The sequence below is a fragment of the Garra rufa genome, chromosome 20 (assembly GCF_049309525.1).
Source record: "Garra rufa chromosome 20, GarRuf1.0, whole genome shotgun sequence".
NCBI lineage: Eukaryota > Metazoa > Chordata > Actinopteri > Cypriniformes > Cyprinidae > Garra > Garra rufa.
In genome coordinates, this window is record NC_133380.1 from 9,267,129 (window position 1) to 9,290,570 (window position 23,442).

A 23,442-nucleotide genomic window follows, 5' to 3' on the forward strand; every position below is an offset into this window, starting at 1 on the left:
CGTTTTAGCATTCCATCCTTGTTTGTCTTTTATGTTCTAAAACATTCCTTCATTATTGTAATTATTGGTGAAAATAGTCGATCCGGAAGCTCACATTGTGTTGAACTATAGATCTGCTATTTTCAGAACTTATAAGTGACACTACCCAACAGCAAAATACTTACTGACCTACATTAATTTGTTAAAAGACTACTTTTTTCCCTTTTTTTTGACTAAAACTAGACTAAAACCTTTTTGACTTTTCGTCGACTAAAACTAGACTAAAACCTTTTTGACTTTTCGTCGACTAAAATTGGACTAAAACTATCACATATAGAAGTGACTAAAATTTGACTAAAACTAATAAGCATTTTAGTCCATAAGACTAAGACTAAATCTAAGATGGTTGTCAAAAACAACACTGCTTTGACCATAAAAGTACAGGTTGACAATATACAGTACCGCAATATGTGATCCTGGACCACAAAACCCTTAAGTAGCATGGGTATATTTGTAGCAATAGCCAAAAATACATTGTATGGTTCAAAATAATAGATTTTTTTTAAAATGCCAAAAATCATTAGGATATTAAGTATAGATTATATTCCATGAAGATATTTTATAAATGTCCTATCGCAAATATATCACAACTTAATTTTGGATTAGTAATATGCATAGCAAAGAACTTCAGTTGGACAACTTTAAAGGTGATTTTCTCAATATTTTGATTGTTTTGCACCTTCAGATTACAGATTTTCAAATAGCTGTCTCTAGGCAAAATGTTGTCCTATTCTAAGCTTATTTGTTTAGTTCATTTTAAAAAATTGACCATTATGACTGTTTTTTTTTTGGTCCAGGGTCACATATAACAAATGTCCAGTTTTTTTTTTTTTTTTTAGAATAGGTCATATTTCTAAATGCTTTCTAAAAGTTAAAACACCTGTCAAACCACAATAAAAATGTAAACTATATACAATGCTGTCAGTGTTACTTGCTTAAAAGTTTCTGCTTTCCATTGTGGATGTGTTAATGATTTTACCCTGATATACAATTCATGCAAATTTATCACTAAATATTCATTTTGCAATTGAAAATAAGCACTTAAATTGTGTGCAAATGTGTGTGATTTCATGTTAATCTCTGTCTTCTGCAGTGTAGTCTGCATATTCATGCCTCCTACAGCATCTCTATGAAACTAAATGTGCCCATGCAGCCCCTCTCAGAGCCCAATGCCGTGGGACTCATCCTGGCACATGGTGATTACAGCCCACATTCTCCATCGCATGTCTCTCTACAAGGCAAAACTATCACTGATTCACATTCAGTTGAAACCTTAGTATAACCATAAAGAGTTTTTTTTTTTTTTTCATTTTATTTAAGAAAAACTCACTGTTATTCCATTACAGTTAATAACACATTGCCAACTACAGAATTAAATGAATAAGTTGTGTGTGTATATATTATATTATATTATATTATTGTGGTGTGATTGGAAGTTTTACAGGACTGCTGCATTTTTCTGACTCACGTCTCTTTTCCATCTGCTCTTTCATCAGGGAGTGTGGGAGGTGCGGTTTCTGTGCTTTCTCCAGGCGTGTATGTGTCTGATGATGGGGGTTACACATGGTTTCAGGCACTGAAAGGCCCCCATCACTACGCTATACTGGATTCAGGAGGACTGCTGGTAGCGGTGGAGCACAACCCCTCACACCCCATATCACAGATCAAGTGAGCTTTGTTTCTTACATTTCTGTAGGTTTTTAGTGTAACAAATAATCCAAAGACAACATAACAAATGAAACACTTGTTTATTAAAATGTTTATATCTGAAAAATAGATTAGAATGCAATTGATTTGGTATTAAATAAAATAAAAATAATAATAAATTAAAATGAAAAGTAAGGGTAATTCATGTTTTTTCAAAATTATACACTACCAGTCCAAAGAGAAATTATAGAAATTAATACTTTTATTTAGTAAGGATGCTTTAAATTGAACATAAGGGATGATAAAGACATGTATAATGTTACAAAAGTTTTCTAATTCAGATAAATGCTTCTTCTGAACTTTCTATTCATCAAAGAAACCTGAAAAAATTCTACTCGGCTGTTTTCAATATAATAATAATAATGTTTTTGAGCAGCAAATCAGAATATCAGAATGATTTCTGAAGGATTGTGTGACTGGACTAAAGATGCTGAAAAATCAGCTTTGAAAACACAGAAATAAATTTCATTTTACAATATTTGCAAATAGAAAACATTTATTTTAATTAGTAAAAATATTTCAAAGGCATTGTTGACCAGATGAGACTTCTTTAAAAAAAAACAATAAAAATCTTACTGTTCAAACACTTTTGACTGGTAGTGTATTTACATTTATATTTATATTATAGTGCTTCATGATGTTTTAATTAGTTCTATTTAATATTTATTTTGTTTTTAATTCTTACATTCATGTTTATTTTTACTTTCCCTAGATTTTCCACTGATGAAGGTCAGTGTTGGCATGTGTATAACTTCACCGATGATCCAATATACTTTACTGGCCTGGCATCAGAACCTGGTGCCCGTTCCATGAACGTCAGCCTGTGGGGCTACAGGGAAACCGTCCTGAATCAGTACTGGGTTTCTGTCACTGTCGACTTCAGGCAGTTGATCTCTAGAGACTGTGAGTGGTCTAATATTTCTAAAAAGTATTTTACAAATCACACAGAATCCAGTCTGGCATGCATACATCTGTTAGAATTCAAATGAGCAATCCTAAAATATGACCCTGGACCACAAAACCAGTCATAAGTAGCATGGGTATATTTGTAGCAATAGCCAACAATACATTATATAGGTCAGAATGATCGATTTTTCTTTTATGCCAAAAATCATTAGGATATTAAGTAAAGATCATGTTCCATGGAGATATTTTGTAAACTTGCTACCATAAATATATCAAAACGTAATTTTTGATTAGTAGTATGCATTGCTAAGAGCTTCATTTGGACAACTTTAAAGGTGATTTTCTCAATATTTCGATTTTTTTGCACCCTCGGATCCCAGATTTTCAAATAGTTGTATCTCGGCCAAATATTGTCCTATCCTAACAAACCGTACATCAATGAAAATTTATTCAGCTTTAGATAATGTATAAATCTCAGTATCAAAAACTTGACCTTTATGACTGGTTTTGTGGTCCAGGGTCACAAATGCATAAACACTGCTCTGACATGATCTTATACTGCTACAGGTCAGGAGACTGACTACATCCAGTGGCTCGCTCACTCAAACGATATTAGCGACCCTGCTGATGGGTGCGTGCTGGGATACAAGGAAAGGTTTTTACGCTTACGAAAGGACTCAGTCTGCTGGAACGGGCGGGATTACATGGTCAGCAAGGATCCCACGACATGTCCCTGCACCCTCACTGACTTTCAATGGTACGAACACAGACTTATCAAATACACTCCGTAAACTACAGTGTGATTAATTTATACTAGTCATGACAGGCATTCAGTCTGTGATTGCAATCATTGTCTCTCTTTTCCTGCAGTGACTTTGGATTCTACCATGCGGAAAACAGCTCTGTGTGTGTGGAACAGCCCGACCTTATTGGCCATTCGCTGGAGTTCTGCCTGCACGGACGCAAAGAGCAACTCCAGACCAGCGGGTAACAAATCACTCTCTATATCCGCTCCACAGGAGGTTTATAGAAACGTTCAGCAGGTGTAAGCGATTTTTGCTATACTGCTGAAGATTACTTCCTAGAAAATCTGTAAGCCTGATTGACTGAATCGGTTCGCATAGCAAAATTGTTGCATATGATTTAAAGGGATAGTTCAACCAAAAATGAAAATCATGTTGTTTATTTGCTCATCCTCCTGTTGTTCCAAACCTGTAAGATCTTTGTTCATCTTCAGAACACAAATTAAGACGTTTTTGATGAAATCTGACCTTGCATAGACAGCAATGCAGCTGAAATGTTCCATTGTTAAAATCGTCCATGTAACATCAGTGGTTCAACCGTAATGTTATAAAGCTATGTTTCTGAGCCTAACAATGTTTAAGTTGCATTGCTGTCCATGCAGGGTCAGAAGGCACTTGGATTTCATCAAAAATATCTTAACGTGTGTTCTGAATGTGGAAGAAGGTCTTACGGGTTTGGAGGGTGAATAATTAATGACAGAATTTTCATTTTTGGGTGAACTATCCCTTTAATATTTTTGCCACAGAATTATTTAAATGCTGTAAACAAAGTGTTAACATTGTACTTTCTGTAATTGTAGTTACCGGAAAATTCCTGGGGATCACTGTGAAGGGGGAATAACTCCAGAACGGAAAGAGATCGATCTGAGCAAGAAATGCGTTAGTAATTTGCTGAGGACAGAGCTACTGGTAGGTTTTTATTTTATTATTAATGTTAAAATGTACAGTAAAAACAGTTGCATTGTAAAATATCACAATTTAAAATGACTGTTTTCATTTGAAGATATGTAATTTATTCCTGTGATGCAAAACTGAATTTACTCCAGTCTTCAGAGTCACATAATCCTTCAGAAATCATTCTGATATGATGATTTGCTGCTCAAAATATATTTAGAAATATTTATGTTGAAAACAGTTCTGCCACTTAATTTTTTTGTGGAAACCTAATACATGTTTTTTTTTTTTTCAAAATAATTTGCTGAATAGAAAGTTCTAAAAGAAATGGGAATCTTTTGTTACAATGTAATTGACTGTATTGTCACTTTTAAACTATTTAATATGCATTCTTGCTGAATACAATACAAACGTTAATATACATCTTGCAGAATCTGCAAAATGTTAATTATTTTACCAAAATAGAAGGGATCATACAAAATGCATGGTATTTTTTATTTGGTACTGACCTGAATATAATATTTCACATAAAATACATTGTTCACAAGAGAAAAAAAATAGTATTTATAAAAATGACCCCATTCAAAATTGTACATATGCTTGATTCTTAATACTGTGTTGTTTCTTGAATGATCCACAGCTGTGTTTTTTGTTTAGTGATAGTTGTTCATGAGTCTCTTGTTTGCCCGCTGTTCTTCAGAAAAAATCTTTCAGGTCCCACAAAAAGCATTTTTGTGTATTTAAACCCTTTCCAACAATGACTGTATGATTTTGAGATTCATCTTTTTTACACTGAGAACAACTGAGGGTCTCATATGCAACTATTACAGAAGGTTCAAATGCTCACCGATGCTTCAGAATGAAAAAACTATGTATTAAGAGCTAGGGGTGTACTCTTTTGAACAGAATGAAAATGTGTACATTCATCTTATTTTGCCTAAATATCATGTTTTTTTTCATTTAGTACTGTCCTTCAGAAGCTACAGTAGATAGTTTCCCAGAAGACAAAATAAGTTCAATTTAAATTCCCCCCCGGCTCTTCTGGAGCATCCGTGAGCCGTTTCACCTTCTGTAATAGTCGCATATGAGTCCCTTTATACCTCGGTATAAAAAGATGGATCTCAAAATCATACAGTCATTGTTGGGAATGCTTCAAATACACAAAAATGCTGAAAAACCAATGAATTTGTGGGACCTGAAGGATTTTCCTGAAGAACAGTGGGCAGTTTAACTGTTCAGGACAAACAAGGGACTCATGAAAAACTATCACTAAACAAAAAAACACAGCTGTGGATCATTCAGGTAACAACACAGTATTACGAATCAAGTGTATGTATACTTTTGAACAGGGTCATTTTTATAAAGTCAACTATTATTTTCTCTTGTGAATTAAAATAATTAACATTTTGCAGATTCCTCAAGCCGGTGTATGTAAACTTTTGACCTCAATTGCATATGATAATGAGTTTTTGTTATGCCTGCTTGAAACGAGCCACAAAATGATCTTACACTTTCTGTATTTTTCAGACAGAAGAACATTCATTCAATTTAGCTCCTATAGTAGCTGTGGTCATTGCTGTTCTGTTGATCAGTGCTGTTGCCGGAGTTATTTTCATTAAAAAATATGTCTGTGGAGGAAGGTTTGTGCCCCTGCTTTCTTGAATTTTGAATGAATAGTAAATGTGGCATAAAAAAAAAATATATATACAATTTTATTTAAATATGCAATATCTTCTCATGGCTTCTTTTCAATGTCTCCGGTAGATTCCTAGTGCACAGGTACTCTGTATTACAGCAGCATGCTGAAGCTAACGGTATCGATGGTGTGGATGACCTGGACACATTGGAGGCTGGCAAGACGCACTACCATGATGATTCAGATGAGGTACAAACTGCATCTCACTGCAAAAAATGCAATATTTTATTTCTGCAATATCTTTCTGAGTTAATCCTGACATTATATGTTTGCCATCTGTAGGACCTCCTAGAGTGACATACACATGGATCTTCATAAGACTGTTTGAGAAGAGAGAAACCACATTGCCTACCCTTCCCATGACCCTCTATGTGTGTGTATCTGCGTTCCAGCACACATGAGACACATTCTGCCCATTTGACACACATTTGTTTCTGGCTACTTGGGGACAAATTTTCAGTGATTCAACCCAGCAGGATTTGACTGCAAGGACAGAAATAGAAAAACATAAGCTTCTCTCAAAGGAGTTTTCTAATCCAATGCTGAAAGAGTTTCAATCGTTTTTTAATCATGTGTTTGGGATGCACAAAGGATTTAGAGCAATTTTGTTGCCATACATTTCAAATTTATGCAAGTTGACGCGCAAAATCAGATGGCTGAGGAGTATTATTTAACTAAGTAGTACTTTGAAGGCTTGTATAATTGGAGTATAATTTAGGGAAAAGAGGATACATCAGACATGAGCTTTGAAGCGTGGTTAAAACTGATGTAAGAGCTTATTTTTTCATTGCTGGTTTCCTGCATCAGGTATTTAACTTCACCAAAGGATTTTCAGCTTTGTTTTCTTTGTTTTTCATATTAGGATGGTTTGAAGTCTTTTTAAAATCCAAGTATCTTCAGAAAATAGCCTGCTCATTATTTCAAGAGTTATTAAATGAGCAAATCCAAACATATATTTCCAGAATGTGAAGTGTTTAACAGTAATATTTAACATTCCCTGGAAGCTTCATGTGTGAGTTTCACCATAGACGTACACTGAGAGTTGTTTGTAAAGATTGTAGGCTTTATTATACTAACATCCTGATGATTACAGTTTTGATCTTCAAGAATCTAGTTTAGCAAAGCTTAGCCATTCCATAAATCAAAATGTACTTTGCGTTCTGTCTGGTTTCCTGCCATTGCTGTGTGCTTAGAAACAGTTGAAGTCAAACGTTTACATACACCTTGCAGAATCTGCAAAATGTTAATTATTTTACTAAAATTAGAGGGATCATATAAAATGTATGTTAGTACTAACCTGAATTAGATAACAGATCTCACATAAAATACGTTTACATACAGTCCACAAGAGAAAATATTAGTTAAAATTATAAAAATGATCCCATTCAAAAGTTTACATACGCTTGATTCTTAAAACTTTGTTGTTACCTAAATGATCCAAAGCTGTTTTTGTTTGTTTAATAACAGTTGTTCATGAGTCCCTTGTTTATCCTGAACAGATAAACTGCTTCTCCAGAAAAATCATTCAGGTCCCACAAATTCTTTGGTTTTTCAGCATTTTTGTGTGTTTGAACCTTTCCAACAATGACTGTACCTTCTGAAAAGCAGTACTAAATGAAGAAAATTATGATATTTAGGCAAAATAAGAAAAGTTTACACATCTCCATTCTGTTCAAAAGTTTTCACCCCCAGCTCTTAATGCATTGTGTTTGTTTCTGAAGCATCAGTAAGCGTTTGAACCTTCTGTACTACTTTTGAGTCCCTCAGTGTTAAAAGATGGATTTCAAAATCATACAGCCATTGTTGGACAGGGTTCAAATACACAATGCTGAAAAAACAAAGAATTTGTGGGACCTGAAGATTTTTTCTGAAGAACAGCAGGCAGTTTAACTGTTCAGGACAAATGAACAACTATCATTAAACAAAAAATGTAACAACACAGTAGTAAGACTTTTTTTTATAAATTGAACTGTTATTTTCTCTTGCAGACTATATGTAAACATCTTTGATGTGAAATATCATATTCAGATCAGTATTAAATAAAAAACAACATGCATTTTGTATGATCCAATTGTTTTTGATCAAATAATTAACATTTTGCTGATTCTGCAAGGTGTATGTAAACTTTTGACTTGAACTGTAGACTGTGCACTCAGCATATCTTCTATGCACGATTAATAATACATTATTTTTCCTTTTCAGTATTACCAATGCTGTTCTTTGTTTAGTACAGTGTCATTTGATGCAAGAAAAGATGGCACATTGCGTGGTTTTCAATCATCTTAAAATGCGCACCTTACATAATCTTATAGACAATAGCAATGTAATAACAGTCTGAGAACTTGTTGCTAAGTCAGCAATAATTGTATATTCAATAACAAGACAAAATATTTAATGTTAACTATGACATTAAGTGTTTTTTTTCTTCTTTTATTTTCAGAACAACAACTCATCCTTCATTAGGATGTCGACAATATTAAGTACATCTAATTAGCAACCTAATCAAATGTATATTTTTTTTGGTCTGTATTGACTGTCAACTCATAAATAAGCTAATTTGTAGTCCGTAAGCTGATTAAGATTCCATTGCAGTTTTTTTTTTTATTTGCACACATAATAAAATAGATACCTCAGGGGTTATAGATGACAGTGGACCACACATTTCATTGATGGGTTTGCATGTTAAGAGCAGGGTCCTCAGGTTTGAGATGGATAAACATGGCTCATCTGAACTGAAGTCAAAGTGTAAAATGCTGTACCATTAAATGTGACTGCCAACAACAATAAAAGAAAAAAACGCTTCTTGTAGTCCACACTCATTGGCTTGACTTGAAACAAATGGGTTCTTGACCCTGATGCAGAAAAAGGTGAGCTGAATTTATAAAGACTTGTAAAAAAAGATGTATTGCATTTCTTTTTAAAGCAGGTACAAAAACAACCATAAAGTTGGAAAGTGTGTAGCCTAATGTTCCTTATTTTGCATTGTGAAACCAATAAGGTCAATAAAAAGCTGTTGGCTAATGTCAAACAGCACAGGATTTGTATTTTCAAATGTGCAAATAGAATGAGACCTGCATGTATTTAATGTGCAGAATAAAATCTGACGATAAACCAATGTTCAATTTTTCTTTTTCTTTTCTTTTAATAGAATAGTTTTGTTCTCTGCAGAAAAGCATAAATGCTAGGTTTTTTCTTGCTTTTTGTTTTTTCATATTTTCCAGAGAGTAGAAAAACAAAATAATTTCTTCAGCCATGAAATCAGAAAACATATACTCCCAAACATACATATATATATATATATATATATATATATATATATATATATATATATATATATATATATATATATATATTTATTTATATAATTATTGCATATTATATATTGTATATATTTAAAATATAGTTATTACACTGTAAAAAACAATTTGTTAAATCAACTTAAAATAATTTGTTACCTGGCTGCCTAATAATTTTAAGTTCAGTCAAATCAAAAAAGTTTAGTCAACATAAAATGTTAAGTGGTACTAAGTGACAACTTAGATATTTGAATTGATTCAACTTAAAATTTTAAGGCAGCAGGGTAGCAAATTATTTTAATTTTACTCAGCAAATTTTTTTTTTTTTTTTTTTTTTTTACAGTGTATACTAACATCCTGAGGATGTTATATTAGATTAGACGCATCCAAAATAATTTTTTGTTTACATAATTATAATTAAATAAAAATAATAAATATTAATAATATAATAAATAATAATAATAGAATATAATAAATAATCAATATATATATATATATATATATATAATAGTGCTGTCAAATAATTAATCGTGATTAATCGCATCCAAAGTAAAAGATTTTGTTTACATAAAGTACATAATATATTTGTACTGTGTATATTTATTGTGTATATATAAATAAACACACATGCATGTATATACTTAAGAAAAAAGTTAGTTTATATATTAAAATATATATATATAATTTCAATTATATAAATATAAATATATACATAAAAATAAATATTTTTAAAATAGATACCCAATGTGTGTGTATTTACATATACATAATGAATATACACAGTATGCACACATATGTAAACAAAAACTTATTTTGGATTCAATTAATCACGATTAATCGTTTAACAGCACAAAATTATATATATATATATATATATATATATATATATATATATATATATATATATATGAAAATAAATATTTCTCAAAATATATACTGTATGTGTGTGTATTTACATATACATAATAAATGTACACAGTATGCACGCATATATTATACTGTATATCATGTAAACAAAAACTTATTTTGGATGCAATTAATCATTAACAGCACTGAATTATATATTATAATGATTAATGATATAAAATAAACAAATAAAATAAAATATAGGCCTATTATATAGCTACATTCTAATGGATTCTTTATTCATCCAGTTTAGAGATATAAAAACCTAGAAAACCTTTACATACATAAATAATGTAATAAAATAAAAAAGACCCGACATTTGAGCGTCTTGTATTAAATTTCTCATTTATTAATTAGCTTAATTTATTACAGGTTTTTATGTATTTTTTTTTTACTGTATTTTTTTATTATTATTTCTGTATTTATCTCTATTTTGCTTTGTTCCGTAATTCACAGCTCTTCTGGTCAGAGCCGTGCAGGGGTTGACAGTGGGCGTGGTGTTTGTCTTGTAGGAGGGGCGTTTGAGCTACTGTTCATCGCGGTTTTTTTCCCCTGTGCGCCATTTTGGCTCCTGAGCGAGACGCGTCGTGTGATTGGGCTCAAGGCGCCAGTATCGGAGCCAATCAGAGGTGCATCGGGCGGCGGCGCAGACGGTGAGTGAGCGCGGCTGCTGGGAGGGGACGGGACTCGGTCGGTTAGCTGGGGATTGGTGTGTGACTGACCAACCAAATGACTAAAATCATTATAAACAGGAATAGTGCTGTTTGTGTATGTCAAGGTCCAGTGTGTGGACGGCATGCATGGGTTTATCTCTTATGTGATTACAACGATAAACAGTGGCGATGAATGGTTTATTTTTATTGTTTTTTTTTTTCCGAGCTGGCGTCTCATATAGGCCCAGTTTTGCGCCGCTCTTTGTTAAAATTTTCGTTGACTTTCAGTGTTTTAAGAGGTCGATTGAAGCCAATATTTGTATGTCTTACTTTTAATCGACTAAAGTGGAGTTAATAAAACAAACTGTTCGTATACATTTAATGTAAACATTGGTTTAAACCAAATACATATTAAAAACACGCTCGAGGTCGATGTGCTAATGTAGCGTTAGCAGTGATAGACAAAGAAAGCAAGCAGTTGTAGCTTTATGTACATCGTATAAATAATGCAGTATTGCGTAGTCTTATTTTAAACGTCCTGTTTAAAGGAAATGTGAGTTTCGTTTGTGAGAAACAAGCATGTTGCAACACAACTAAAGCGTCTGAGATACAAAGACGCGACGCTTGACACTGAAGAAAGGCAGATACATTTGAAAGAAACTTTAGCCCTTAAATCCAAACACAGTGTGTTTTCTTGAATTTCTAATTATATAAATAGTATATAGTTATATGTGAAGCTATCTCGTCTTTTAAAAATAACTACAAACTACCTGGAAATTGGATAATGTGTAGCCTGATGTGTCATACTTTCTTGTTACGTCACCCAGAACAACATTTATATGTCAGTCATCTAAATAAATTAAAATCTGATTATGGACAGATTTGTTATTAGCTCCTCAGTTGAGAATGAAAGCAAATACGTTTTTAAAATTATAAATGTTTTTCTATACCAGAGAACACTGTCTAATTTCTTGCAGTTTTTTCCCTGTGTTTAAACTTACAAACCAATAATCCCGGACAGAATTATATGTGACCCTGGACCACAAAACCAGTCAAAAGGGTCAATTTTTTGAAAATGAGACTTATATGTCATCTAATAAATTCGCTTTCCATTGATTTATGGTTTGTTAGGATAGGAAAATATTTGGCCAAGATACAACTATTTGAAAATCTGGAATCTGAGGGTGCAAAATAATCTAAATATTGAGAAAAATTGCCTTTAAAGTTGTCTAAATTAAGTTCTTAGCAATGCATATTACAAATCAAAAATAGGGTTATGATCAGTTTTGCGGTAGCAAAGTTACAAAATATTTTCATGGAAAATGATCTTTATTTAATATCCTAATGATTTTTGCCATAAAAGAAAAATCGATAACTTTTGATGACCCATACAATGTATTTTTGGATATTGCTACAAATATACAATAATAGTGCTACCTAAGACTGGTTTTGTGGTCCAGGGTCACATATTATATATTAAGAGTATTACACTAATAATCACATAACAAAAAGTTTATTTAATATCTAGATTTCATATTTTTTATGCATGTTATATATTTCTTAGGGAGAGTGAGTTAAAAAGTAATCATAAAAATTATTTTGTCATAAGTTTTTGGTATTCCGTGGATACACCATGATAATTAAAAAATGCCATATTCTTGTACCATTTATATTTATATAGTACTTCAAAGTACTTTGAGAACCATAGTGCTACAAGTCTGAAGTAATGTTGTACCATGGTACTTTTTTATGGAAGGCCGTTTCCGCCACTGAATAAAAATAAAAAAGGTAACTGAGACTTTTTGTCTGACAATTCAGACTTTTTTTTTTTTCAAAACTCAGAGTTTACATCTTGCAATTCAGATTTTTTCTTAGAATTGTGTGATTTAGACAAGCAATTCAGATTTTCTTTTTACTCAGTTAAACTTGCAACTATATCACAGTTTTGATTAAAAAAAAAAAAAAAAAATATATATATATATATATATATACTTGCAATTCTGACTATTATAAACTATTTCTCTTAATTGAGTTTAAAACAGCAATTCTGTGAAGAAAAAAGAGAATTGTGAGAGATTAACTCAAAATTCAGTTTATTTATAAACTATTTCTCTCAATTGAGTTTATATCATGCAATTCTGAAAAAAAATAATTCTAAGTTTATATCTTGCAATTCTGGCTTTATAACTTGCAATTGCGAGTTTATATCTCACAATTCTGAGAAAAAAGTCAGAATTGTAAGAGAAAAAGTCACAATAACCTTTTTTGTAGTGGCGAAAACTGCCTTTCATACTTTTTTTGTACTGAATAGTTTAGTAACTAATAATTTAGTAACTAAATAAGTCACATCATTTTTAAATGCTGTATTAGAAAACGAAGGTATCATAATACATGATATATACATGGAATAAATGTAATGCACGCTATTACAGAACGGACAAAAATGCTTATAAAATTTAAAGAAGCTGACTTGATCCTAAAATTATATATTATGTTGTAATCTAGCTATTAAGTCAAGCATCTTCTTTTAAGCCTCTTGCATTAGATGCATGTGCTGTTGCATAAGATTTCAGATTTATGCAACATGTTCTTGCTATTTTTCAGACTTAAGTTCCGTGCTGATCTCATAAGTCATAACAACGCAGCAGTCAGACGGCAAACATGGAGCAGTACACCACCGCCACGACAACTAGTGGAGAGCAGATAGTGGTGCAGACCAGCGGCGGACAGATTCAACAACAGGTAATTTGTGACCTTTACAGACAGTATCTGATGCAGATCAAGCAGTACTATATTAGACTCTGTACATCAGAGATGCATAAAAATGCATAGACTATTATACATTTAGTAACAAAGCATCTCAGTATGGTATAAAACCATATGTTTTTATGAGTTATTTGAGAGTCACAGTCCCTTATCTCTGGCCCAGGGCACAGTGACTGCGGTGCAGTTGCAGACTGAGCCTCAGGTAGGCCAGACTGCAGCCCAGCATGTCCTTCAGGTAGTGGTTGGCTCTCTGAGCACCTCTGCTGTCTCCAAATGTCCATGCATGCCATCTCAACTCATTGCACAGAGATCGGTTTGCTAGTATTGCATTGCTAAGATGCAATGTTAAGATATCGAATATTTGTGATATCTCTGCGCTTTTTGAATCTGTCTCAGTTTATCACTCACTATATTCAAAAATAACTTTTAGTGTTAAAAGAATGCTCACATGCATGACTTTTTAGCATGCTTTTGTTTTGCAGATTTCATTATAAAGTCTTCAAGTGTATAACGGCTGCGCTACCAGTTTTTTTGCACTTCAGAAGTTCACATGCACTGCATTTTCTTGCTTGCATCTGTGTTTTGCATTGTCTCTGTGTTTATCATAATGCTTACATAAAATACATGTAAATATCAGCTTTCACATTATATCCTTCAATTAATGTTTTACTAAGATTATATTTAACCAAATTCTGTAAATTGTGTATTATAGGTTAAATATGATACATTAAGCTTGATATAATATGATACATAATTATGTAAAGGATTAGTTATCTTCCAGAATAAAAACATCCGGATCATTTATTCACCCCTATGTCATCCAAGATGTTCATGTCTTTCTTTCTTTAGTCGAAAAGAAATAAGGTTTTGAGGAAAACATCCCAGGATTCTGCTCACTGTAGTGGACTTCAATGGGAGTCAACAGGTTGAAGGTCCAAATTGCAGTTTCAATGCAGCTTCAAAGGGCTCTACATGATCCCAGCCGAGGAAAAAGGGTCTTATCTAGTGAAAAAATCAGTTGTTTTAAAAAAATACAAATTGTATATTTTTTAACCACAAATGCTCATTTTGCACTAGCTCAGCCTCACGAATTACATAATCATTGTAAAGAGCGTTGATTTTCTTTGCATGTTTGCTTTGTAAACACTGGTTCGGTACTTTTGCATACATTTCACATGCATGATTACATAATGCGTAAAGTCGAGTTAGTGCAAGACGCATTTGTGGTTAAAAAGAATATATATATATTTTTTTACAGAATGAATCGTCTTTATAGATAAGACCCTTATTCCTTGGTTGGGATTGTGTAGAGCTGCATTGAAACTGCAATTTGGACCTTCAACCTGTTACCCACTATTGAAGTCCACTATATGGAGAAAAATCCTGCAATGTTTTCATCACAAAATTTAATTTTTTTTTTATTGAAGAAAAAAAGGCATGAACCTCTTGGATGACATTGGGGTGAGTAGATTATCAGGACATTTTAATTCTGGAAGTGAACTAATCTTTTAACCTCAAAGGGAATTTATCTTTAAAGCTGGTGTAAAACTAAGTTTTAAACTAAGTTTTTCCATGCATCTTCTCCGAAGGTCCAAGGACAGCCTCTAATGGTACAAGTCAGCGGAGGGCAGCTCATCACTTCCTCTGGGCAGCCCATAATGGTACAGGCCATGACAGGAGGACAGGGTCAAACCATTATGCAAGTACCAGTTTCTGGTACACAGGGGTTGCAGCAGGTGGGTGGAGCTATTTGTATACTGAATTATTGGTTAAAATATATATTATTTGTACTATGTATTTAATTTATATAATAGTAATGCAATATAGCAGTGGTTCTCAACCAGGAGGCCTTGAGATGACTTAAATGGTTAAAAGTAAGACAAAACGACAAAAACTATCAAGAAAACCTGTATATATGATGAAGCCTTAACTTGCCAAACCTGAAAAAGTCATGTAAATTAATATAAATATAAACTCTATGGGCATTTTTATGATGGATATAAATCTTGCCAAGCTCTAAAAATTGTGTGTAAAAACATTTTTAACAACTGGAACAGTCATGTGGCTTTCAAAATTTTGTTGACATGGAATCAAAAAGGTTGAGAACCATGGCAATGTAGGGTTTTGTCAAGATATTGACTATGAAATGACCAAATGTTGCACAGATTCAGTTGGTACAACCCAGTCAAATCCAGCTTCCTGGTGGACAGACTTTACAGCTACAGGGTCAGCAGGGACAGACCCAACAAATCATCATTCAACAGCCACAGACCGCAGTCACTGCAGGACAGAACCAGGTGACTTTATTTTATCACTTTTTTGTGACCCTGGACCACAAAATCAGTCATAAGAGTAATTTGAAATAGAAATATATCATCTGAAAGCTGAATAAACAACCTATTTGAATATCTAGAACCTGAGGGTGCAAAAAAATCAAAATATTGAAAAAATGCCTTTAAAGTTGTCCAAATGAAGTCCTTAGCAATGCATATTACTAATCAAAAGTGACGTTTTGATATATTTACAGCAGTAAATTTACAAAATATCTTCATGGAATATGATCTTTATGTAATACCCTACTGATTTTTGGCATTAAGAAATTGATAATTTTGACCCATACAATGTACTTTTGGCTACTGCTACAAATATACCTGTGCTACTTAAGACTGGTTTTGTGGTCCAGGGACACATTTGAGCAAATATGGAGGAGCACCCTCTATAATCTGCACTCTTTAAATACATTTTATTAATAAAGTTAATGATAAATGTTTTCATAGGGTCAGCAACAGATCACTGTACAGGGTCAGCAGGTGGCTCAAACCGCTGAAGGACAGACCATCGTTTACCAGCCTGTTAATGCAGATGGGACCATCCTACAGCAAGGTAACACTGCTACTCCTCTGCAAAACGCTAAGCCATAAACCTCATGCACTTTTAAGCAGTTAAAAGATTTGTTCACTCCTGTAGTAAAATTTCGTGATAATTTACTTACCCCTATGTCATACTAGATGTTCATGTCTTTATATCTTCAGTCAAAAATAACGTTTTTTGAGGAAAACACTCCACGTTTTTTCTCCATATAGTGGACTCCAAATTGTAGTTTCAATGCAGCTTCAAAGGGCTCTACACGATCCCAGCAGAGGAATAGGAGTCTTATCTTGCGAGACAATCTGTCATTTTCAAAAAAAAAAAAAAAAAAACTTAAATGCGACTTACGTAATAATATATATTACGTATATAAAATTTGAATTTCTTTAAGAAAATGACAGATCGTTTAGCTAAATAAAACCTTTATTCCTCGGCTGGGATCGTGTGGAGCCCTTTGAAGCTGCATTAAAACTCTAATGTGGACCTTCAACCCGTGGATCCCTATTAAAGTCCACTATATGGAGAAAAATCCTGGAATGTTTTCCTTAACTTAATTTCTTTTTGACTGAAGAAATAAAGACATGAACATCTTGGATGACATATAAGTAAATTATCAGTAAATTTAATTCCGGAGTAAACTAATCCTTTAAATAGAGACATGTTTACACTGCTGATGACATGTAATTAATTGTGATTGTCCATTCAGGAATGATCACCATTCCAGCTGCGTCTTTAGCAGGAGCTCAGTTAGTCTCAGCTGGGTCCAACACAAACACCACCAACACGGGTCAGGGCACAGTGACAGTCACTCTTCCCATGGCCGGAAACATGGTCAATACCGGAGGAATGGTCATGGTGAGCTCTTGCGGTCATTTTTTTTAATCTATTACTGAAATTGAGTTTGTGCTATACAGATAATCTGTTTAGATCACACTTCCTAAACGTATTATGTGTGTTTATAATTGCATCAGATGGTCCCAGGGGCCAGCGGGTCGGTTCCCACAATGCAGCGCATTCCTCTTCCTGGAGCAGAGATGCTGGAGGAGGAACCTCTGTACGTCAACGCTAAACAGTATCACAGGATTCTCAAGAGGAGACAAGCCCGGGCCAAACTAGAAGCTGAGGGCAAAATACCCAAAGAGAGAAGAGTATGTATGCTTTTAACAGCAGTAACAATGACTTTTAATGGCTTTATCTGCAGTGTCTAATATATATAACTCTATCCAAATACAGCAGAACAATTTATTATATTTATTACATTTATATATATATACACACTTCCAGTCAAAAGTTTTTGAACAGTGAGATTTGTAATCTTTTTTTAAAGAAGTCTCTTCTGCTCGCCAAGCCTGCATTTATTTAATCCAAAGTACAGCAAAAAAATTTTTACTATTTAAAAAACTGTTTTCTATTTGAATATATTTTAAAATGTAATTTATTCCTGTGATCAAAGCTAAATTTTCAGCATCATTACTCCAGTCTTTAGTGTCACATGATCCTTCAGAAGTCATTCTAATATGCTGATTTGCTGTTCAAAAAACATTTTTTATTATTATTACCAACATTTAAAACAGGTTTTTCAGGATTCTTTGATGAATAGAAAGATCCAAAATAAAAAGGTTTTGTATCATTATACACTATACCATTCAAAAGCTTGGAGTCAGTATAATTTTTTTTAAGAAACTATAGAAATTATTACTTTTATTTAGCAAGGATGCTTTAAATTGACCAAAAGTGATGATAAAGCCATTTATTATGTTACAAAAGATTTCTATTTCAGATAAATGTTGCTCTTCTGAACTTTCTATTCTTCAAAAAAAAAAAAAACTTAGCTGTTTTCAACATAATAATAATAATAAATAATTTTTGAGCAGCAAATCAGGATCATGTGACTGGAGTAATGATGCTAAAAAATGCAGTTTTGAAATCACAGGAATAAATTACATTTTAAAATAAATTCAGATTCTTTTAATTTAAATATAATAAATCCTAGTTCATTTTTTTGGGCCATTACTGTATATATAAGAATATTAAGAGAATTCATTAATTATGCCGCAGCTTTTACTGATATTCAAGGGTATTTTTGCTTCAGGTTTGTTTTAAATCCATTAAAATATTAAACAGCAGTTTGGCCTGACCTGCTTAAACAAAAATCTTTTATGATCATAGTTACAGCTGATATGCTTTCTTGATTTTATTTGCATATGGAATTATGTTTGTATGCTTTCTTGCATCTATTTAATCATTGATCTTTGTAATGAGAACAGCATATGAGCTCTGATTGTTCAGGGTTTTTTTTTTGTAATTGATTTACTTTATTAAAAAAAATATTCATAACATTTATCCAGTTTCTATTCAACACAGCATGTATGAGAATATTCATTATATTTTCCTTTCACCCCTTTCAGAAATACCTGCACGAGTCTCGTCATCGTCACGCCATGGCCAGGAAGCGTGGAGACGGTGGACGCTTCTTCTCTCCAAAGGAAAAGGAAGAAATGGCCATGCAGGCCCTTAAGGTGAGCGAGGGGCTTGAGCTCAGCTCTCATTGGCCAGCCACCTCTGCCCCGCCTCTGGGGTAAACTATCCAATCCCAGCCCATGTTCGACCTGAGAGACTCTATACACTTAATTTAATTTAGTCCATCCATACGCTGCGGCTCTGTGTCTGAGCTACCTCATGCGTCTGTGACCCACTCATGTCCAAACTGTCTCTGTCTGTGACTTAACTGACATTTCCAACCAGTTACACTGAACATGCATACTAAGATCTTAGTATATATGTTCTAGTATATAGTGAGCAAATACACTGTACAAATTAGCCCACATGTTTGATCTGCTATGCTGCCTTGTAGCTTACTTTACTATCACTTCCTTTAATAATTTCATTATTTAGCTGCATCTTTGTGTGCAGCTTTATAGAATTGGAAACGGCTTCTTTCAAAAAGCACATTTTATCCTGTCAGTGTTAAAGGTTTCTTGTCTTAAATGTCTGCTACTTTAAAAGGAAATCTTCAACCTTGACGTTTTTGTTCTGTCTGCATTTCTGCCGTCTGTCCTACCATGCTGTAAACTTCTATCTTGAATGCTTGTGATGCTATCTGAATGCTGAGATGTATTAAGCTGTGTTTATTTGTCCTTTTTACCATCTTACTGGTATGAATAGCCATTCAAAATTATCTGTTTTCATTTGTGATGTATGGCTTGGCTTGCACCCTTCAATGCTCTTCTTTCTTCGCCTAGAGCTGTGGCTTTGTTGTTGCTTTTGCCAATTTATGTTTCTTACAGCGGGCTGTATGTGGGCTCTTGTTTGCATTTATGTTTGTTACATGATGATATATATGCCCTTTTTATGCAAATAAACCTTTGTTCTTGATTTATACTTGGATAGTAATGCCTTGCAGTTTTTTTTACATGCTGATGAAACGTTATCGCAGTAGGCTAAAACTTACTGTCTTTGCTCATACACTTCCCAGAATTTTTTTAAATCATTTTTGAATTTTGGGGGGATATTTTTCACCACTTGTATTAAATCTGAAAGACTACAAGTTGACAAAAAGATTGAATCCGAGATTTAGTCATAATATAACATAATGAGAGATTTACAAGAAATTAAAGGTTGGTTATTTTTGACTGGAAACACCCAATTAGGTGAATGATTTTCAGCACAGCACAATAGTTAAATGTTTATTTTTTTATTGTGCTAATGCTTGAATTTACAGTTATGGTCAAGTTTACATGTACCTTGCAGAATCTGCAAAATGTTAATTATTTTACCCGGTAAAATACCAAGATCATACAAAATGCATGTTGTTTTTTTATTTAGTACTGACTGAAGCATCAGTGAGCATTTGAACCTTCTGTAATAGTTGCATATGAGTCCCTCAGTGTGAAAAGATGGATCTCAAAATCATACAGTCATTGTTGGAAAGAGTTCAAATACACAAAAATGCTGAAAAACCAAAGAAATTGTGGGACCTGAAGGATTTTTCTGAAGAACAGCTGGCAGTTAAACTGTTTAGGACGAACAAGGGACTCATGAATTTGTATGATCCCTCCTATTTTGCTAAAATAATTTACATTTTGCAGATTCTGCAAGGTGTATGTAAACTTTTGACCTAAACTGAAAACCAATTCCTCAATAAAAAATTTCATATATATTGTTAGTTATATTAATTGATGAATAAATAACACAGATGGTTTAGATGCATTTTACAGTTGCGGCAATCACTAATATATATATATATATATATATATATATATATATATATATATATATATATATATATATATATATATCAGACACATTGATAACTATCAGAAAATTCTCTTGGTTCAAACAGGTAACAGTTTAATAGCAGCCATCCTCTCATAGCATGTCATAATAATGAAATTTTCATTATCGTTACTTATCTTTCTTTTTCCTCAGAAATCTGAGCAGGATCAGTCTGAAGAAGACACAGTGGGCCAGATGATTCAGGTGGCATAAACCTCCATTTCCTCCACATATGTTTATGCTTGTTATGAAACTGAAAATTTCAACAAATGGTTTTTGACTTCCCTTGAAGTCCTGTTTATAATGTTCTTCATTTCAGTTCTTGTATAGACTGCACAATTGCTTTTGTATCCAATACTGCCATGTTAAACAGATAAAACAGATATTGGAAATTTGAGTTCTCACCAGGTCAAAAGGTATACAAGTGTGTGCTGTATTTATAAAAAACGACTTTTCATTTTAGGGTCAAATGTGTTTATTATTTGTATAGACATTTCATTCCACTCCACTGCTTTATTTAATTAAAAAGTGACATGTAAGAGTCAATCACACAAATGTGAATTACAATTGAGTTTTGTACTATGAGACGTGTACTGGATCAGACTGTGAAATGATACGATTTTCTATGCACTTTTAGTTGATCCACCGATCATTTGTACATCAACACACTTCTCAAACATCTCCCTTTAATGAAAACCTTCCCTTTATCTCTTTGTATTTTCTATTGATGTCTTCTTTATATGAAAATAAAGGTTGACGTTCTGTATGTCGTCACAAAATCTGCTTTTTAACTTTTGTGAAGTGCAAACGTACTGGTATGTTAGACCTTTTTAGCATCTACACATTCTCAAGAGACGTGTCTGGCCTTGTTTGTGTTTCCCTTTGCCAAGATACAGAGTCAGACACACCCATTCGATTGTCATTATTTATAGATCCATGATGCATCTTACCCTGAGCTATGTTTGAGTTGTTTTATTTGAGTTAAAGGGGCAGTTCACCCAAAAATGAATTCTGAAAATCATTTCAATGAGTTTTTTCATTTTGGAGTGAACTGTCACTTTGAGAAGTTTAGAGATTTTGCATATGTGACCCTGGACCACAAAACCATTTTTTTTAAATTGAGATTTATACATCTTCTGAATAAATAAGCTTTCCATTGATGTGTGGTCTGTTAGGATAGGACAATATTTGGCCGAGATACAGCTATTTGAAACTCTAGAATCTGAGGGTGCAAAAAAAACGAAATATTGAGAAAATCGCCTTTAAAGTTGTCCAAATGAAGTTCTTAGCAAGGCATTTTAATAATTAAAAAATAAGAAATGTACAAAATATCCTGATGGAACATGATCTTTTCTTCATATCAGATAATTTTGACCCATACAATGTATTTTTGGCAATTGCTACAAATATACCCGTGCTACTTGAGGCTGGTCTTGTGGTCCAGGGTCACATATGCTTTAAAATGTCATTTTAAGATGGGAAGCACATGGCATTAAGGATCTCCTCAACACTAGGGTGTGCTAGAATGTAGATAATCAGATTAAAATGATTGTCAGGTTGATCATTTACAGCAGAGGGCGTTATATAACTAAATCAGTTGATACTATTATTTTGGTGGCCTCATATATTAGCATATGAAGAGTGAGGCATTTAATTGGAAACAATTGGTTATTTTTCACATGAAGGGGCTTCGAGAATACTTCAAAGAACACATAATGTGTTCTCAATGCAATGCAAAACAGGTCATCAAAATACACAACAGATGTTAATAGCAGTATGTTTTACCATAACCATTAGCCAAAAGGCAGGATAGCACGACCCGAACCAGCTGCAAACACATTTTATGGCACCTTCAGTGGAAAATTAAGAAATTAATCAACAAAAAGAAAACATCGATAAAGTCTGTAGAAAACACACAGGGTTAGTTCTTTGAAAATTGACAATACTGTCATCTTTTACCCACCCTCATATCATTGCAAACATGTTAAATGTTAATTTGATATAAAAAGCACTGTAAAACCATATCTGTGTCCCACAGAAAAAAGAAAATCAGAACAACATGAGTAAATTGTGACCCTGGACCACAAAACCTTAAGTAGTCTCAAGTAGCACAGGTATGTTTGTAGCAACAGCCAAAAATATACTGTATGGGTCAAAATGTTTTTTCTTTTATGCCCAAAATTATTAGGATATTAAGTAATAATCATGAATGTACATTTTCTACCGTAAATATATCAAAACGTAATTTTTGTTTAGTAATATGCATTGCTAAGAACTTCATTTGGACAGCTTTAAAGGCATTTTTTCAGCATTTAGATTTTTTGCACCCTCAGATTCCAGATTTTCAAATAGTTGTATCTCGGCCAAATATTGTCCTGTCTCTAATAAAAAAAAATCCTTATGACTGGTTTTGTGCTCCAGGGTCACAATTATGTCAGAATCGTCATTTTTGGTTGAACTATCCCTTTAAAGATACGCAAACTTCATGCATTTCCAAATGTCCGCGTCCTCTCAAGTCTTTGGCAGTGAGTTAACATTCATCACGCTTAGCATTTGGGCATGGTCCCCCTTGACATGCACCAGGAGTCATATGGCCACACATCTGCCCAAAAGTTCAATGTGAATTTCCATTT

The 23,442-nt window shown here is 33.2% G+C and overlaps 2 protein-coding genes across 6 annotated transcripts in view; both read left to right on the forward strand.

The window, feature by feature from the left end:
* The window catches only part of sort1a (sortilin 1a), a 34,953-nt gene extending 25,793 nt beyond the window's left edge, over positions 1 to 9,160 (forward strand). Inside the window, exons 12-20 of the mRNA XM_073825968.1 lie at positions 1,133 to 1,235; positions 1,536 to 1,707; positions 2,459 to 2,649; positions 3,220 to 3,409; positions 3,523 to 3,639; positions 4,256 to 4,364; positions 5,877 to 5,989; positions 6,114 to 6,234; positions 6,328 to 9,160. Coding sequence (XP_073682069.1) covers positions 1,133 to 1,235; positions 1,536 to 1,707; positions 2,459 to 2,649; positions 3,220 to 3,409; positions 3,523 to 3,639; positions 4,256 to 4,364; positions 5,877 to 5,989; positions 6,114 to 6,234; positions 6,328 to 6,342 — 1,131 coding nt within the window. The 3' untranslated portion in view covers positions 6,343 to 9,160. The remainder of the gene's footprint in view (positions 1 to 1,132; positions 1,236 to 1,535; positions 1,708 to 2,458; positions 2,650 to 3,219; positions 3,410 to 3,522; positions 3,640 to 4,255; positions 4,365 to 5,876; positions 5,990 to 6,113; positions 6,235 to 6,327) is intronic.
* A 1,650-nt stretch (positions 9,161 to 10,810) lies between these two features.
* Positions 10,811 to 21,099, forward strand: nfya (nuclear transcription factor Y, alpha). 5 transcript variants are annotated; one of them, XM_073826060.1, is made up of 10 exons: positions 10,811 to 10,900; positions 13,505 to 13,642; positions 13,830 to 13,901; positions 15,256 to 15,402; positions 15,832 to 15,963; positions 16,444 to 16,549; positions 17,241 to 17,389; positions 17,506 to 17,682; positions 18,943 to 19,053; positions 20,963 to 21,099. In XM_073826060.1, exons 2-10 carry the CDS (start codon positions 13,562 to 13,564, stop codon positions 21,020 to 21,022), a joined length of 1,035 nt encoding a protein of 344 aa, XP_073682161.1. In that variant the 5' UTR covers positions 10,811 to 10,900; positions 13,505 to 13,561; the 3' UTR covers positions 21,023 to 21,099. The 5 variants fall into 5 exon arrangements, with proteins under 5 accessions (XP_073682161.1, XP_073682164.1, XP_073682160.1 ...); XM_073826063.1 differs by lacking the exon at positions 13,830 to 13,901; XM_073826059.1 differs by lacking the exon at positions 20,963 to 21,099 and having other exon boundaries at positions 18,943 to 19,915.
* The last annotated feature ends 2,343 nt before the right edge of the window (positions 21,100 to 23,442 follow it).

Coding starts and splice junctions, on each gene's coding strand:
- nfya (XM_073826059.1), top strand. CDS start 13,562: ATGGAGCAGTACACCACCGCCACGACAACTAGTGGAGAGCAGATAGTG. Junction 13,643..13,829: donor GCGGACAGATTCAACAACAG/GTAATTTGTGAC, acceptor TCTCTGGCCCAG/GGCACAGTGACTGCGGTGCA. Junction 15,964..16,443: donor TCACTGCAGGACAGAACCAG/GTGACTTTATTT, acceptor ATGTTTTCATAG/GGTCAGCAACAGATCACTGT.